General features: G+C 48.1%; 1 protein-coding gene across 1 annotated transcript; it reads left to right on the plus strand.

Moving 5' to 3' along the window:
- Positions 1–5,321: 5,321 nt before the first annotated feature.
- On the plus strand, positions 5,322–17,330 carry LOC135393342 (protein argonaute-4-like). Its single transcript, XM_064623812.1, has 3 exons — positions 5,322–5,496; positions 13,962–15,019; positions 15,492–17,330. Exons 1-3 carry the CDS (start codon positions 5,457–5,459, stop codon positions 17,262–17,264), a joined length of 2,871 nt encoding a protein of 956 aa, XP_064479882.1. The 5' UTR covers positions 5,322–5,456; the 3' UTR covers positions 17,265–17,330.
- The last annotated feature ends 1,197 nt before the right edge of the window (positions 17,331–18,527 follow it).

The raw sequence follows: 18,527 nt of genomic DNA on the forward strand, positions 1-18,527 counted from the left end.
AAACATGGTTAAAATAGCATTCCCCTGAGTACTTCAGCGGAAGATTCGAAAATGCCATGGCTGGAAATAAAACTATTAAAAAAACGTGGCACACGTTGGCAGTTGGCCAAGAAACACAGTGATATCCCATCACGAAAATTTAGTAGACAGTGAAGAACGCTGAGTAGATTATACTGTGAGGAGGAAGATCACCGATCCCAATCATCCCCATGGCTCTGATCATCGCGCGAGACCGCGCCCAATTCATTCTGGTCTCGGCCTCCATCCTTTCCTGCTGCTTATAAAGAACCTTACCTCCATTGGCTACACCTGTCTCGCTTTTCTACCTAACAATATGTAGGAGATGATTGAGAAAAAGATGGTATGAGATAGGCAGCGCCCCGAAGCACGACAAGACGAGGTGTGGGGAGGGAATTTACTGGCAGAAACACAAAAAAGGAAAAGGAACGATGAAGAGGAGGGGATGCACAACGCCTTCCGCACGAAAGGGAACGAGAATGCCAACGAAAGAAGGAAGCTCTTCACTGCGCGAAGCTTTCTTTCTGTTATTGGCGTGCGCAGAACCATCAACGCTATCCTTTACGTACGCAAAGGGGGTAGCGTACGATGTACTAAGACTCTCGACTCCAAAGGTTAGCCAGCTGTAGGACTCGAACCCACATCTTCTGAATTGCCCGTCCAGGGCTCTAGCAATATGTTTATGCACATGACGTCACGCGCAGCCTTTGAGCGCATTTTTGAGCCACGTGACATGAGAAAACAGGGGGATGCGTCACATGCGTCTGACTGCGGGCCACATTAAGCACCAAGTGTGCTTTTGCAATTTCCTCTCATAATACACATCTACCCGAGAAATGTCATGACAACGTTGGTAGACAGACTGAAACCGAAATAAATCGAAAGAACACTGGAACACTGAAAGAGGGGATGGCTGGGTTCCACGAATGGGTATTTGTTAGCTGCGTAGGACCGAAGGCCGCGTCCCTTTCAGAGACCATCGTGATCTCCTCAAGACCGTGGCTTTCGGGCGCGATCTTGTTGCCTCCTTAGCTTCGAGCGTAGTTCAACTCTACCAAACTGGTGGCGCTGTCGAACACTATGACGTCATTTGTTTACAAGCAGGAGAGGTCTATTGCACGCATACCGCGACAACTCACGGCATATACCCTCCTACTGTGACTCCTGGGCGGCAATACACTGCCCTCTGTTTACAAACATGTGATGTCACGAGAAGACCGGTTCGAGGTTATATTTTGCTTTGGTGGACTTTGGTGGACAAGAAGCTGGGAAAATGCTGCGGCTGATAGGCTGATAAAGCTGACAATGCCCACCAGCATGCTTTGCGCGGCGACATAATGGGATCGATGACGTAGGGGCTCTGGTCGTCTATTGAGCAGCATGAATCACAATGGGGAGTTTTAGTGCTCCCAATGAATCGTTTTCCCACCCATAACAGCTCCGGAAAAGGTTAACGACTCATGAGTCATGATGCGGGAAGAATTTTGGGTGACTCCTACTTCCGTGGTTTAGCTGGCGGCGCGAAAATTTAACGATATAGCACACAGGGCTCAGTCCAGGGAGGTTAAGTGGCTAAGTTCGTTCAGTGTAGAGATAGCTTGATGCGTCTAGGTAAGTAATCGCAACGCACCTATTGGACAGCGCTGCGCACGGTGCTGCCCGCCGTCCAATAGACGCGTTCCGATAATTTTTCTCGATACATCAAGTTATCTCTACACTGAACGAACTTATGGCGAATACGGGTGGTCATTTCGTGGCAACATTTTGTTTCTTCTTCTTTTTTCTTCTTTTTTTTTTTTTGCCAGATCCCGAGCAGTCATGTGCGCTTGGTGAAAGCAAAGCAATTTCGCATGTTCGCGTGGCCCTTTACGCTACGCGAATTGCCAGCCAGCTCTTTTTTCGCCCGCTCTCGGAAAGATCGAGCAGCGGGTTGCCCAACTATACAGGGTGTTTCAGTTAAATCCCCGGGCTAAATAATTCGCGAACCGGTGCACCAATCGAATAACTTTCTTTTTTACAAGTATCTGTCCAATACCGCCTACAAGATGCGCACCGCGTGAATGAACGGGAGGCGCTCATTATTTAAATAAAAATGCAAATGAGTTCGTTCGTAAAAAAGCGTAACTTCTAAAGCAGGGCGCTGTCGGTATTAAAATGGGTACTACCCCTTTTGGGACCTTCAGTGGACACCTTTCAGAGAAAAATCTGCCACCGAAGCGGGTCATTTGTTGCAGTAATTAATTGGTTTCGGTTTACGTATTTTTGTCGCGGCTGGTCGCGGCGAAGCGCAAAAAGACGCTCTTTCACTCCCTTATCCATCAATGAATTACGTCCTTACACCAATGAATTGCACCAATGAATTACGTCCTTTTGCGCTTCGCCGCGACCAGCCGCGACAAAAATACGTAAACCGAAACCAATTAATTACTGCAACAAATGACCCGCTTCGGTGGCAGATTTTTCTCTAAAAGGTGTCCACTGAAGGTCCCAAAAGGGGTAGTACCCATTTTAATGCCGACGGCGCCCTGCTTTAGAAGTTAGCTTTTTTCACGAAACTCATTTGAATTTTTATTTAAATAATGAGCGCCTCCCGCTCATTCACGCGGTGCGCATCTTGTAGGCGGTATTGGACAGATACTTGTAAAAAAGAAAGTTATTCGATTGGTGCACCGGTTCGCGAATTATTTAGCCCGGGGATTTAACTGAAACACCCGGTATACGGCGTTGCCACATCCGCACTGCAACGGTGGCGAGTCATTGGTCCGCACGTAAAAGTTGAACGTGGTGTAGCAGACGACGGAACCCGAAGACGGTCGACCGCGATGCCCCTAGCGTGATCCAAGTGACTAAAACAGCTAGATTCGTGGCACTCACGTTGCGGTGGCAACGGTCACGTGATCCAGCTCGGGCGCCGACCTAGCCATTTCCGAGCGCTAGGTCGTGTTGCCATGAAATGACCACCCGAATTCGCCATTAACCTCCCCAGGGTGTCGGAGCGAACCGAAAACCAGAAACGAAAACATAAAAAAACGCTATTTTGGTGCGAACCGGAACGGAATCGAAACCGCATACCTTTTTTTCGCTCAAGAGGGAAACCGAAAAAAATATTTAACGGTTTTCGGTCCAAGAAAAAACTTCGCCGGTTTGGACTACGAATAGGCGAATGAAACTGACGTCGCGTGTTCTGAAGTCATGTCGTGGATACTTTACGAGAGTTGCGGTTACGGTGGAATGTATGTCGGTATACTATTACCCTTAGGCTCCCTTTGTAACGTTTTATCGTTCGCGCACATAGACTCATAGGTACATGTGACCGGTTGTGACTCTCTACCAATGTGCCGTGTTCATCTTAATTTCATCCGCCCAAACTCTTCTATCTGGTTACTTTCCCCTTAAGAGGAAACACACTCAACTAAACAGTGACCCAAGGAGGCTGCGTAACGGCTTCTCTATCTGTAATGTTGCGCAACGCGTCCCTTGTTTGAGAGCAGCGAAGTTGAATACATTTACGTATCCGCGAGGGCAAGCGCGTGCGAAGCGGCGCCTCTTTTCTGGACAGGACACGAAGAAAAAAAAGACGGAGCCCTCGAGCGCGTTTCTGAGTGAAGGTGTTCTTCCATTTGCGTCGTACTGGTGCGGTGGTGCTTGCTGGCTAGGAAGCAGTAACAGACATTCGGATGGGACGCGATCACACCAATCCAGCAAGAAAGTACTTTACGTATGACATCACGACAAACAAGTGCGTCTGTATCATGCCCTTCAAGAAAGGAGAAAGCCTATTTGAACAGACAGTCACCTACAGGAACCAGGAGCTACCAATTTCACTGCTGCCTATTAATATTGAATACCATGTATGCGGAATAAACGGGTTTACATTTTGCAACATTGATTTTTTTCTGGGAATGAATATGGACACCAGAAGCGGAACCGGTTAAAACCGGTATGAACCGTTATATTTTTGCTCCGGAGCAGAAACGGTACCGGACCGTTTGTGATAGAACCGGAACGAAAAACGTTTCGGTTCGACACCCTGAACCTCCCTACTCGTACATTGGCCTAGAGCTGTACACGAAAGGCTTCTGAAAAATCCCGAATGAGTGGGAGCGCGATAGCTTTTCGTGCACGAAAGCCTCTCCCACGCAGTCGAAGCATGCACAGTCGCGACGGCGCTTAGTCGGAGACTTATCGGAAGTTCCAAACGGGGCAACTAAAACTTCCGTTCGTCGGCGGAACTCTCGACAACTAAGATAACATCCTAGACAGGGTAGAAAACACGGGTGAACCCGGGTGCTTTGCAAATAAATACGCGCCGTCAAATATGCCCCTCAGATGTATTTCATTATCCGCTTCTGGTCTTTTCTTTTTTTTTCGCTTGATCTTAAATCTTCGCAGGAGGTCCATACTGACAAGACTCTGAGTGCACATACGCTACGGCAGTACGACTCTGAGCATGGGAGAAAGAAAAGGTTGGAGAAAGCACGTGATAAAGCGTCTGTCCTCTCAGAAAGCAGCAATACTAAATAGTAACCGTCCTCGGTAGCTCAGTCGGTAACGTGCTGGCTTGCTGAGCTCAAGATCGCGGGTTCGATCGTTCGGTCGGTAGCAACGTGGGGGAGGTATGTACCTTGCTGCTAGCACCGTGTGTCGGAGGTTTCCGGCGCACGTCAAAAGAACCCCAGGTGGTCCAAATCCTACCCTGCGACACGTGCAACATGTCGCCACACTACGCAGACAAACCTTACATGCAACCTCACGGTACCATTATTATTCTTATTATTTATTAATAAAGGGTATTCGCCCACGGGCCACAACACATTATCAGCTTGCGTTGTAATGTATGCGTCAAGCCTGCGTGGCTCGGTAGCTAGCGTGCGGACCATGCACGTCGAGACTGGGGTGGTACCCGGGTTCGAATCCCGGTGCCGGCTATGCTGTCTGGGGTTTCTCCTGGGTTTTCCTCAGACGCTTTCAGACATATGCCGGCACAAATGGGGTAGAAGGCGGCCCAGGACGAACATTCCCCCAGTGCGTCAGTCGTGACGTTGCCCACTGTTGACATTGCTCTGTGAGGCCGACCAAGGCGAGCCCTTTCACCACCACCACCACCACCACCGGGACACAACACTATGTTGAAAAAGATGAAGCAACGTGGACCTCACGTGCAGTTGTCGTGGTACCCTATTCGAGAGCGATCCAACGAGATCGTTCTACGTGCACGAGGGGAAAGGGAAAAGCTGAGGTAAGGCTGATGAACCGCCCTCACTACCGCTACGTGAGCTACCGCCCGCGTGACCTCCCCCGGCGCTCCTTTTCTTTCTCCTTCCCCAGTGCACGCGTGATATCGAGAGGATACGCAGAGCCATTTTTATAGGCTCTGAGGGTACGCAAGCTTTAATCTTGTAGAACCATACGCCGGGGACGCAATATTTCTCGCCGCGATGGAAGTGGCTGTCCTACCACCCAGAGCTCGAGGTAGAGGTAAGTGTTGCCGTTTTAGAGACACTTCTGTAGCGAGTGCACTTCTAATGAAGCAATACGTTGAGAGTTTGGTTGTCCAGACAATAAATCGTCATCCCGTTACAAAGTGTCACCATTTCACTTTCTGTCTGCATTGCATCCAACACGTGGGGCAGTTTAAATCACTGCGCCGTCGGAGGTCGGACTCGCTCAAAAAAGCGTGACCACACGGGAGCTGCCATCCGTTGGTCATGGAAGGCGTTGCTTTCCGTTGGCTGCTTCATTCCGCTAAACTTGACGTACTCGTTTTCCTAAATTCATCACTTGCTATCTAAATTCGGCGTACAATGTGCGTATTTCATATGTATTCGTTAAACAAATAAGCAGTGAATATTTTCCCACTACATCACTCGCTTGTGTGCTGTCGTTCGTTCGTAACTTTATTATCACGAAAGTTGACAGATGAGAGCATGGAATGGCGGGTGGTTTCGTTTTTGCTATTTCCGGTTCCCGTTGGTTCGCAGAGCAGCATGAAAATGGCGGTTTACCGTGTGCATTCATTTTTGGAATAAAGTTGCCTTCGGAAATGCATGCATACGTTCGTTACGATGGATAACGATTTATTGATTTCGCTCGCAGAGGCATACAAACGCCACTTCAACACGTCATAGGCGGTAAACATCTTCATCCGTGTCGGTGGAAAGCGAAGGGTTGACGGTGTGGCAGGTAATCTCATAGGTAAGATATGGTTCACGTTTGATATGACAACGTTTACCTTGTGATTCCGATAGCATTACTCAATTCTGCACGTATCCCGAAGATTCGTACGTTGTTGGACGTCGTTCCCTCCATCGGCTCGTTCCCCCGTTTGTCATCTCACGTGACTGCACAAGGTTGGCAAACGGAGCAGCTCCGCTGTAGTAAGGGGGCTGAAATTCGTCCACTAACCCTGTTCATGACCAACGGATGGCTGCGCCCGGGCGGTCACGCTCGGGGATAGGAGAATCTCATTGACGGCGCGCCAAGTTCGTTCTCTAGAGTCTTCCTATATTAACTCTATGGGCGGTGTGACTGTCGGTTTCTGATAACGGTGTGGGCAAATGTCCAGTGCGCAATTCTCCGCTCCCCGAAACGAGCTTCAAGATACAAGCTCCTCATCAGATGCACTTAGATTTTGCACGTTGATCCTTTCATTCATTTCCAGTGCGAAATATATTGATGAAAATATTTGCGCCGCTACACCCCTGTAAAATCGGTGTCCAGCCAACAAAGAAAAATCCCAAGCAGCACAACATATTAGCCCAATATTGGGCTGGTATTGCCGATATTGTGTCAATAGTGAACCAAGATGTTGGGCTGCTTACGTTCGCCGTGTAATTGCGCGCAGATTTTATTATCCACTGGCATATAAAAAAGCCTACGTCCCCCAATTTCAACAAATCTCGTGAGGGAATGGTAACATTCGGCGGGGCTGTGATGTACAAAGCGGTGCGTACAGCAGACGACCAGCCTGCTCCTGCACTCGCTTCCCGCTCGCTCGTTTTGTAAGCGACCGAGCAGCGCTAGTGCTGAACTTACACTTCCACTGTACCAGTCGGCGCCGCACGCGCTAGCACCACATCGGCACTCCTCTGAACTGAACCACGCCGGCGAGTGAGATCGCCATCTTGGATCCGGCGCCTGGCACGTCCGGATCCTGCGTCGCCTAGCAACGGGACGTCAATCTCCCTTTCTTCGCCGGGCTGGAATGCTGCGCGCAGCCGAGCCAGCTCGCAAAACCGGTTTTGGATGGAGGTGACTCAACATGGACGGCGCGCGCGTTCTTGGAAGGAGAAACCACGTGACACGATCGACCCAATCAAGGACACCGAACGGCTGCTCCGGCGCGGAAAATGAATGTGGTACTCTGTACCCCTATTTAGTAACTCTATCCTGAACTACTGCCGAAGGTACTGGGCAAATGGAAGAGACCTTCTGTTTTCTTTCTGCATAGTGCGTAGAAGCGAGGAGGATTTTGGCACACGGACACTGCGATCTCCCTGAACCTCTCCGTTAACTGCAGCCGCGGTAAAATTATGATGGCCCCACAGCGTAAAGATTACGGAATCTATTTTCGCGCACATACAGAGTGTGGAGCACGAGCATGCGCACAGCACAGAAAGGGGAAAAAATGGCAGAGTAGTCACACTTTCCGTGTCCACAAAATAAAGATCCCAGTACTATCACGTGCAGTAGATATCTACACGAGCTAAGGCCGGTGTTTGGTGAGTGGCGCCATCACGGACCCCAGCCCCCAGTTCCAAGGTGTTAGCCGTACCGTGCCGAGGGGATGAAAGGCGAAGGGTAGAAACCTTGAACGGTGGCGGTCGGGGTCTTGATCAAGCTTCGGCCGATGGGTTTTCCTTAAAACTCCGGACCCCTCTCACGCGTATGGACGTGCAACGTGACCGACTTGTTGGGCCGTCCATTTCCTAAAGCCATGAATGGTTAAAAATTCTTCAAACTCTATAATCGGGAACTCGAAGCGTCTCCAGACCGAAGTCTCCAATTCAGATTCTACAAACTTTACAGAAAAGTACATAGTGCTTGCAGCGACAGGAGATGACAAAAAAATGTAGTACCCTTGGGTAGGATGTCAACGTTCTTCATTCAGAAGGCGGTGGCATCTCTCTCTAAGCATGTACCAGAAATTACACGCATGCGATCAGGTGACTTGTTGATCAAGTACACCTACAAAACAGACTGTGACACCATCTTGAACATTCACAAAATGTTAGGCAAAAGAATAACAGCATCTCTACACAGGACTTTAAACACTAGCCGAGGCGTCGTCGCCCTGTCCCACCTCACTGACGTGCCTGTTGAGGAAATTCTTCTCAACCTGAAAGACCAGGGCGTCATATACGCACGAAAAATAAAAATCAGAAAGAACAATGAGTACGTCACGACCCGAAATATCCTCCTTACTTTTGATTGGCTTACTATTCCTCAAAAGTTCAAAAGGTGATATCTGTCAGGTGGAGTGCGACCATACATCCCAAACCCTTTGCGCTGCTTCCGTTGTAACAGGTTTGGTCATGCTGCGTACTCGTGTCATGGCTCTGCCTGTTGCGCACGGTGTGGCAAGTCTGACCATGAGACTAAAGAGTGCAAAGGGCCAGACTGCTGTATCAACTGCTCTTCCGATCACCCGTCTTACTTCAGATCCTGTGCGAAATGGAAACTTGAAAAAGAAGTGTTACACATCAAAGTTACACATAACACCAGAATCCAGGCGAGGAAAAAAGCTGGTCCCAAATACAAACCAAGACCACTGGTGGACTGGTGGACCATGGGGACCGGGAATTGGAGGTGAAGGGTCACCTCCAATTCCCAAAACTCCCGTGGTGTCACTAACACCGACGCCACTTCCATCTACTGCAGCAGTAACTGCAGTCTCTCAAACATCCTCTGTGGCGTCCTCTTCAGAGGCGCCACCTTCGTCATCACTGCCCTTGGAGCCTAGCTCCATGGAATGTGATGAACGTGGTGGAATGTGATGAATATGACATGAGCTCACAAGGCTCGTTCGTGAGCAGGAGCCCCAAGCCCCAAAGAAAATCAAAAAGCATCCTTTCGGGGGCCAATCTTTCACTCCACGGAGAAAAGCTCCGAAGCAGCCCATAACAGGCGCAAAGAAGAAATAAGTACTTCTTTGAGCAGCTCCAAACAAATAGATAATGCAGTATAGTTTTCCTGGTCGGCAGAAGTTTACTGTACACATCTTATTTATTCTTGGTACTGGCATAATTATGGTGGAAAGATCCTTCAGTGGAGCTGCTGTGGGCTAATTTCGAATCTGGATGATGTGAACGATCTTTTCGACAAGTACAGTGCGGCATGCTTCTGTCTTCAAGAAACATATTTAAACATACATATACCAAATCCACTGCGCAGACGCGACATTTTTCGGAAAGATCGATCAGATAAATCCTGATCACCTGGAGGTGTAGCGATCGTAACACGAGGTTCTTTTCCAACGAAAGAAGTTCACCAGACTACAAACTTGGAGGCTGTGGTTGTGCAGGTGTGTCTGGACATAATCGTCACCATCTGCTCAGTTTATCTGCCACCATCAGAACCTTCACACAAAGCGACGTAAAAGATATATTCACCCAGCTTCCAATTCCTTTTATTCTTGCAGGTGACTTTAATGCCCATAACCCGCTTTGGGGCAGTGCAAGAACAGACGCAAGAGGACAAATGACACACAGACTTCTGTTGACGTCCTCGATATGTCTCTTGAATACCGGAAGGCCCACATACATGCATTCATCTAGCTCAAGCCTTGTCGGCCGTAGATCGCTGTTTTTGCAGTCCATCACTGCTGCAAGGTATAGAATGGACCGTAGAGGAAAACTCACTGCGAAGTGACCACTTTCCATATAACCGTGTATAACATATAACTACGCTAACGACACGTCCTCGCAAGTGGAAACTCGAATAAGCCGATTGGAAGCAATTTGCAGAAAAGTGTGACTTATCGCTGATTCCTTCTCATACGCTGACGATCGACGGAATTAAAGATCTTGTCACCAATGTAATCCTTGAGGCAGAAGAAAAATCCATGCCACAAACATGTGGACAACTGCCAAAGGGCCTGCCTTGGTGGAACAGTAAATGCAAGGATACGCACAAACTTCAAAATCGTGCGTGGAGTAGGTTTCTACAGTGCCCCACGTCACAAAATCTTTTGCTCTTTAGAAAAGCAAGAGCAAAGGCCAGGTGAACACGAAAGCAAGCAGAGCTCCTGGCGCAGCTTTGTATCTTCTTTTTCTTTGAACACACCAACAAAAATTGTTTGGGATAAACTTCGAAAAATCAGAGGGGAACATATTGGTCACTCTGTCCCTCTTTTAGAGAGAGAGAGAGAGAGAGATACATGATGACGATGATATGTCCCTCTTCTAGAAGTTAATGGTCAGGTATGTGAAAGCCTGCAAGAACAGGGTAATGCCCTTGGGAAACACTTGGAAAAGATTTGAAGCTCTTCACACTATAGTAGTACAGAGTAGTCACACTATAGTAGAACAAAAATCTGTGAGATAGATCGTCCTCAAAAATTCGTGAAAGGACACCTTTTCCTCTTCTTTTTTTTTTTTTCTTTTTGTTGTGCATCTTCGGAGACGCGTCTTTCTTTCACCCCTAGTGTGAGAGAATGAAAGAGCACATCATCGCCTCTTGCGTCCTGGAAAAAGATTAAGAGAAAGAAGAAAATGCAACCCAAGATAAGGGCAGTTCGGATAGCGTCACCCGATACACTTCTTTTTGTTTTGTTTCCGCAAGTTAGAGCTCATCTTCGACGCATGAGGCGGGACTGTGCTCCTTCACTGTCTCGCAATGGGGGTGAAGGAAAGACGCGTCTCCGCAAATGCGCAATGTACAAAATAAAGAAAAAAATGTGTTCTTTCACGAATTTTTTGCGGGCGATCTATAGAACAGATTTCTGTGCTGAAAACGGTAACGGTATCAGGTGACTGAAGGGACCAGATGTTCTCATTGAGACGACCTTGTAGCCTTTATTATTAAAAAGTTAATTAACGATTTTTAGGTAATTAGTCATTCGACGGTTGAGCAGCAGGTGGCCAAGAACGTCTACGGCCCAGAGATGATAGAAGTGAAAACAGGATGTCTATAGCCCTTATAGCTTATGAAAACTCTGTATCGACCAAAAAAGACACCCTGTATACAGACGGCTCAAAGTCCAGTACTGCAGTAGCATGTGCGATGGTGTCAGGCGCATGTACACGATCTCATCGGTTGAAGAACGTGGATCAATATTTACAGTAGAGGTTTATGCAGTCATTTTAGCTTTAAATTTCATATTGCAAACTCACATAAAATCCTCTATAGTATATACAGACTCTCTTCCCACCCTCCAGGCCGTATGCAACGTACACAAACAGAAAAACCACCTGGTACAACGAGCACGATATTTGGCTAGCGCGGTGCTAAACCGGGGTTACCACTTTAAGCTCTGTTGGGTGCCAAGCCACACTGGCACACAGGGCAATGACAGCGCAAGTCGTGCTGCGGCTGCAGCAGCAGCCCATTCTGCTGACATCACTCCCTTCGAAATGCTCTGTCAGGATCTTAGGTCAGCTTGGAGTAAGGCAGTCAACCTCAAACGGCAAGAATTTTGGGAACGGCAGACAGATAATCAACTGCTGAGAGCAAAGCGCAATTATTCAATGCACCGAGTACCTAGAGAACCGGCTGCAATGCGTGGTGCGATCACGCCTAAGGATCCGCCATACATTTTTAACCCACGGGTTTCTGCTTCGAGGGGTGGAACCACCTGAATGCACTCATTGTGGCGAACCTTTGTCCGTTTTGTACATACTCATCGCATCATAACACACACAGTAAAGTTCATTTCAGTGAGTTTTACAAATACTTTTTACCACTACACCCAGCGCTCTTGTGGGGTGACGAAGCTATCATCCCTTTCAGTGCAGTATTTAATTTCCTGAACACGTCGGAATTCTTAACCTTTCGTAGTTTTAGATTGACGGATTTTACACAATCATGACATATTTTAACAAACATCGTATTTTCTTTTAACTAGTTCATTCGCATCATTGCTGTGGCGCATTACGACCGTATAGTTGTCAATGCGCGCCAAAAAACCTGAATCATCATCATCATCAGCTAAGTACGATTTCGTCGGCTGCATTACAGGAAAGGAAGACCGTAGTCAAGATAATTCGGTCGTCACCTATATGTGCACGTTTTCATGGAAAGCCCCGCTTATCTTCCTCGTCCATCTATCTCTCATGTGCTCGATGTGGAAACTATCATCAACCGGCCAAATGTACTTTGTAAACCTGCTGGGTTCAACGCCGAAGCGGTCATTATACCGCTTAGAAAGCTGTTTCCTTTCTTTAAATGTCTTTTTACAAGAAGAGCGACGGTAGTTACGTACTTCATAAACAAAGCAAAAGAAGCCGAGGGGTAGCGAAAAACAATTTCTCCCCGTGATATCCCTTGTACGAACCAAGCATTAAAACGCAAGCAAGCTGGTGTAATGATGTTGGTGTCATTTCCTTGAGACTGAGGCGTGGCAGGCTGAGGCTGGTTTGAGTCTATTTATGTCTACTTGAGTTCTGTGTTCCTGTCCCTCAATTCCATTCGGAATCCGAACGTTGAATCACATATTTGCTTCGGAAATAATAGAATATGCTAATAGAATATGCTATTACTCGCTTCGAAAAATTCGAATATTCACTCTGTCCTAGTAAAGAGTCAACGTCCGAAATTAACTACACCACGCGTATAAAAGTGGATGTTCCTCAGGGGACATTTTTTCCAGGGGACGCTTTTTCCGGAACAGTTCTTTCTGGTCCCGAATCCCAGAACTGCGCGATAACACAGCGACCCCACAACGGCACGAGGAACCTGTGACAGAACACCGAGAAGAGGAGTCAGTCTCTGGGGGAAAAGTAACTGATTACAAGAAAAATTACTATAAGTAATTGCTTACAAGTAACTCAATTGCCAGTAACGCGTTACGCACAATTAAGTCTGAATATGATACAGCTTTGCAAGCCTTGGAGACTGTAGGTAATGGATGAGACAGTGTTTCATGCAGTAATTGTCGAAATACAAAGTGAAAGGTCATGCATAGAGCTCCATGTGTATAGTCGACTACTCTATAAATTAATAAAAAAATATTGATTACAAGAAACGCAATTACTACTCACTGGCTACGCACAAGTAATCTCAGTGACTGTTCGTTGAACAGTAATACACGCAGTAACTCACGCAGAGATAGTTACTTGACAATAGACCGATCCCTGTTTGTAAACAAATGACGTCATAGTGTACGACAGCACCACTAATTTCGTAGAGTTGCACTACGCTCGAAGCTAGGGGCAAACAAGGTCACGCAAGAAAGCCACAGTCTTGAGGGGATTACGATGGTCTCTGAAAGGGACGCGACCTTCGGTCCTACTTTTCTTTCAATAGGAGGCAGCAATTAAGTGCCCATTCGTGGATCCCAGCCCTCCCCTTCCGATTTGTTTCGGTTTCAGTCTGTCTACCAACGTCATGATGACGTTTCTTGGGTAGAGCTCTTTCAGAACAACGCGTATCAGAAATGACACAAGGGGCGTTACAGAGGTCGTCAGGGTGTATCACCTGGGCTAGAAACCATCACGCCATCTATTCTATTCGGCTTCTATTCGGCTTGTTTGTTGGACCTGAGGGTCCGCTACCGCGAGCTTTTTTGTGTCGCATAATAGTCGTCAGAGCATGGTCCACGGACATAATTTGGTGTCCCTTCCTTCAGGTTCTCGAACCGTTCGAACCATGGGGATCGCGATCTTCACTTTGGGAAACAGTCGTCTAAACGTTTCCAAACAGCTCTTCTGGCTGGGGAGGGGTATGACTCACCTGCCCCGGACGAGATTCGCACCGACACTGATAAACGTGAACTTTGTACGCAGGAGGTCCTCCTGGAGTGCTCCTGGGTCACGTGGCGCCGCTGCAGTACAGAGCCCAAGAATCTTCGTTCGCTCAAGCGATCCAGCATCACGTCGCAAGGGGACAGCGCCGAAGTCAGCAGCAGACAGGTGACCCTCGTACGGTGGCTCCAACTGAGGGGCCCCGCTCTGCTGACGGCACTTCTCCGCACCAGAACGGAGGCTCTCCGCGTACGTCCACCCTCAACTTGTCCATCAAATCTGCCGATGAGATGAAAATTCAGGAGCTGGAACGTAGCTTGCCGTCGCACTTCCCGAGGCGACCGGCACAAGGAAAGCAGGGCAGGGTCATCCAAGTGACTGCAAACCACTTCAGTATAGAAATTCCCAGCGGGAACGTGTTCCACTACGACGTCGAGATATTCTCCGAAGCGCGCAAGGAAGCCAAGGTACCCGAAAAGCGGAAGTATCGATGTATGAGCACTAAGATCAACCGGATGATTATTGAGCTGCTGGCGAAGAAATATCGTCATGAACTCAGCAACTGCATCCCAGCCTTCGACGGTCGAAAGAACCTTTATACGAGACGGGAGCTCAAGTTCAGGGAGCGCACCTTCTCGGTCGACTTCGAGGAAGACCAACGAGTGCAGAAATTTATTGTCAAAATTCAGTACGCGGCCACTGTCAACCTGGACGCTTTGCACGCGGTCTTCGACAGCCGCGTCAACACAGTGCCGCAAGACGTGATTCAAGCCGTGGACATCATCTTGCGTCACGGACCGTCCATAGAGTTGACACCCGTGGGCAGGTCTTTCTTCAAACCGCCCCAAAACAACAGCAGCCTCGGTGGCGGCCGAGAGGTATGGTTCGGCTATTACACCAGCGTCCGCCCTGCTCAATGGAAGCCTATGCTCAATATTGACATGTCAGCTACGGCCTTCTACGAGCCCATTCCGGTTCTGACCTTCATGTGCCGTATATTTAGTGACGGCCGTCGAGGGCTCAGCCCGACAGACTACAGAGAACTGCGCGACTCCCAAGCTGTTCGTCTCAGTAAGGAGCTCAAAGGGCTGCGCATCAAGGTAGTAAAGTTGGAATTCACTGAAATTCTTCGTAGAAGATAGTGAACAAGTTTGTGCATTTTGGTTCTGTTGTGACATACACTATACAGTCAGCAATAATTGTAGCTAAGACGCTTTCTCCATTCTCAGTCCACGTTCCCTTGATTTATAGTTGCTTATTTGCTCAGTACACAAAATGTGTGTGTACTTGTTGCTCTTGTTTGTTCCTCCAGCTGCACGGTGTGCACATACACAGGTGAAAATGTTCGCAAAACAAGTTGTTTATGTGACAATTTCAAATGAAACCACCTTGTAAAATCTTCTGCAAACAGAAATTGTTTCATAAAAATTGTAATTGCAAACATTCTTACATGGGTAGTCGGGTTTTATTATGTGTAGCACAGATATTCTGAACCCTCAAAGCCTCTTGTAAAGATCCTCTTTGGACAACAGAAAATGTTATTCTATCAACCTGACGGATTATCTATTGCAGGTAAATCACCTCCCTTACCCTCGTCGCTACAAGGTGGTGAGGGTGACCAAGGAACCCGCTAGGAAGCTATATTTTACCATGGAGGACGGCTCTCGCAACAACGTTGCAGACTACTTCCAGAGCAAGTATGGCCGACTGACATACCCGAACCTGCTGTGCGTGCAGAGTGGCAGCTCATCTCACCCAGTGTTCCTGCCCTTTGAAGTGTGCGAGATTGTGGAAGGTCAGCACTGCAAGAAGAAATTGGACGAGAAGCAGACATCTGAGATGATAAAGCGCACTGCGCAGCCACCGTCCAAGAGGTTCCTTGAGATTAGACAGTCCGTCAAGGACTTCGTCACCAGCAATGAGCCCTACCTGAAAGAGTTCGGCATCAAGATCAGCACGGACCCGACGCAGCTGAACAGTCGTGTACTGGACCCACCCACTCTAGTGTTTGAGAACAGTAGCGTTACCAAGCCACACAAAGGCTCTTGGGAACTGCGTGGTAAACACTTTTACAAAGCTGCCTCTGTCAGCCGCTGGATTGTCCTGAATTTGAGCAGGCTCCCACAAAAGCATGACATTTACAACTTCGTCAAAATGTTGGTACGAGTGGGCCAAGAACTGGGAATGAAGTTTGAGATGCCAGCCGACATTGTAGCAGGTGACGCTCATAGAAAACCAATGAAGAACATCTTCGCCGACGTCATGCGCAGGTATTCTGGGCTGGAGATTGTACTTGTCGTGCTTGCAAAGAACAGCAACTACGCAGAGATCAAGCAAGTGTGTGAGACTGAACTGGGCCTGCGGACACAATGCATCAAGGACAAGAATGTGAACGAGGAGTGCAGTGCAGCTCTTGTCACTAATCTCTGCCAGAAGATCAACGCTAAAATGGGAGGCACCAACAACAGCCTGCTTTCGCAGGAAAAGCCGTCCATCTTCCATAAGCCAGTGATCATAATTGGGGCTGACGTGACCCACCCTGCCCCAGGGGACAAACTTCGCCCGTCCATCGCAGCCTGCGTGGGCAGCCTGGACTCTATCCCTTCCAAGTTCCACGCATCCATTCGCGTGCAAATGGAAGACGCCGCTGCTACATCCAGAGTCGAGATAATAAAGGACCTGAAGGACATGATGAAAGACATGTTGAAAGCATTCTATCGCGCTACTAAGCACAAGCCTGAAAGCATAATCTTCTACAGGGACGGTGTCAGCGAAGGACAGTTCATGGAGGTTCGCAACCGAGAAGTGTCTGCCATCCGACTTGCATGCCAGGAGTTGTCCCCAAACGAGACTTATGAGCCAGCGCTTACGTTCATCGTTGTGCAGAAAAGGCACCATACGAGATTCATGCCTTCCAGTGACCGTGATGGCGTGGGCAAGTGCGGCAACGTTCAGCCGGGAACCACGGTGGACTCTGTTGTTACGCACCCGTTGCACTTTGACTTTTTCCTCTGTTCCCATTTCGGCATACAGGGCACCAGCAGGCCGTCTCATTACTACATCGTGTGGGACGATTCAAGCTTTACCGCGGATGATGTGCAGAAGTTGAGCTACTACCTATGCCACACGTATGCGCGTTGTGCTCGCTCTGTCAGTATCCCGGCACCTGTCTACTATGCACATTTGGCTGCCTACAGGGCTAAGGACCACGTGGCTAGCAAGGTGGACGTGTCGAGTTCAAGCAGCGACTCATCAGGGGACAGTGGGGACTCAGTATCCACCCGTCAGTACGTAGAGGCTGTCAAAGTTCTCGACTCCCTGCAAACTGCCATGTATTTCGTTTGAGTTTTCGTTTTCTGTGTTCTCTTCGTTTGTCGTGAAATAAAGTTGCATTTTCACCATTCTACAGAAGGTTTTCAGATGCAACTAAACTTCTAGACGCGGACAGAACACTTTATACTATACATGCCCTAAATGGCACATGTTGAAGTATCAAGACTTGTGTGTGCACACAGGCATTCAGGTTTCCGTTATATTATGGAAGACTGCATCCTAGGTCTTCAACTAAAACACTAGGGTAATGACTGTCCCGAAAGTGAAAGTGCTGGCTACAAAATTCGAATACAGGGGGCTCGAAACTGATAATGACAAAAACATCACGGGAAAGCTCTGGCTCTGCTGAAAAAAAAAGGCTATGTATGGAACCCAGTCGTAGCATAAAAGCTAGTCATATGGGGTCCAAAGTAAATCACAAATAAAAAAATGCAATGTGCAGTTCAATTGGTACAGTAATGTATGTGATTTGTGTAACATTTTCACCCCTGGTGGCAGGGCTCCTTCGGGGCTGTGACCCCGGTATCCACGGGTTTCTTCTGCATTTTTGTCCTATCTTTGAGCTGTTTTGGCCCTTTTGGCAGGAGGAGGAAGTGGAAGGGGGTGAAGCCGGAGTGCTGGGAAAACCCCAAAGCCAAATTGATCAGTGACCAATTCACGAATCACTGGAGTAAAGAACTTCCAGTGTTTCTTTTTTTTAGCACTCTGATACCTGCTGAGATGATTTCAACACCACCTTTGCGCACGAAGGAAACTATATAGTAACACCAGCTCACAGTACATTACAGGACGCCAGGTAAAATACTTGCAGCAGACCTCTCCCTGTTTGTAAACAAATGACGTCATAGTGTTCGACAGCGCCACCGGTTTGGTAGAGTTGAACTAGGCTCGAAGCTATGGGGCGAACAAGGTCGCGCCCGAACACCACGGTCTTGAGGGGATTACGATGATCCCTGAAAGGAACGCGACCTTCGGTTCTACTTTTGTTTCAATAGGAGGCGGCGAACAAGTGGCCATTCGTGGAACCCAGCCCTCACCTTCAGATCTGTTTCGGTTTCGGTCTTTCTACCAACGTCCTGATGACGTTTCTCGGGTAGAGGTTTACTTAGTAGACTTGAACTACGCTCGAAGCTAGGGGGCGGACAAGGTCGCGCCCGAAAGCCGCAGTCTTGAGGGGATTACGATGGTCCCTGAAGGGAACGCGACCTTCGGTTCTACTTTTGTTTCAATAGGAGGCGGCGAACAAGTGGCCATTCGTGGAACCTAGCCCTCACC

The sequence above is a fragment of the Ornithodoros turicata genome, chromosome 4 (genome assembly GCF_037126465.1).
Source record: "Ornithodoros turicata isolate Travis chromosome 4, ASM3712646v1, whole genome shotgun sequence".
Classification (NCBI taxonomy): Eukaryota; Metazoa; Arthropoda; class Arachnida; order Ixodida; family Argasidae; genus Ornithodoros; species Ornithodoros turicata.

Excerpts from the sequence above, each read along its gene's own strand:
- LOC135393342 (XM_064623812.1), top strand. The coding sequence starts at position 5,457 with ATGGAAGTGGCTGTCCTACCACCCAGAGCTCGAGGTAGAG. Across the intron at positions 5,497-13,961 it reads ACCCAGAGCTCGAGGTAGAG|GAGGTCCTCCTGGAGTGCTC; the intron begins GTAAGTGTTGCC and ends CTTTGTACGCAG. Across the intron at positions 15,020-15,491 it reads TCAAAGGGCTGCGCATCAAG|GTAAATCACCTCCCTTACCC; the intron begins GTAGTAAAGTTG and ends TATCTATTGCAG.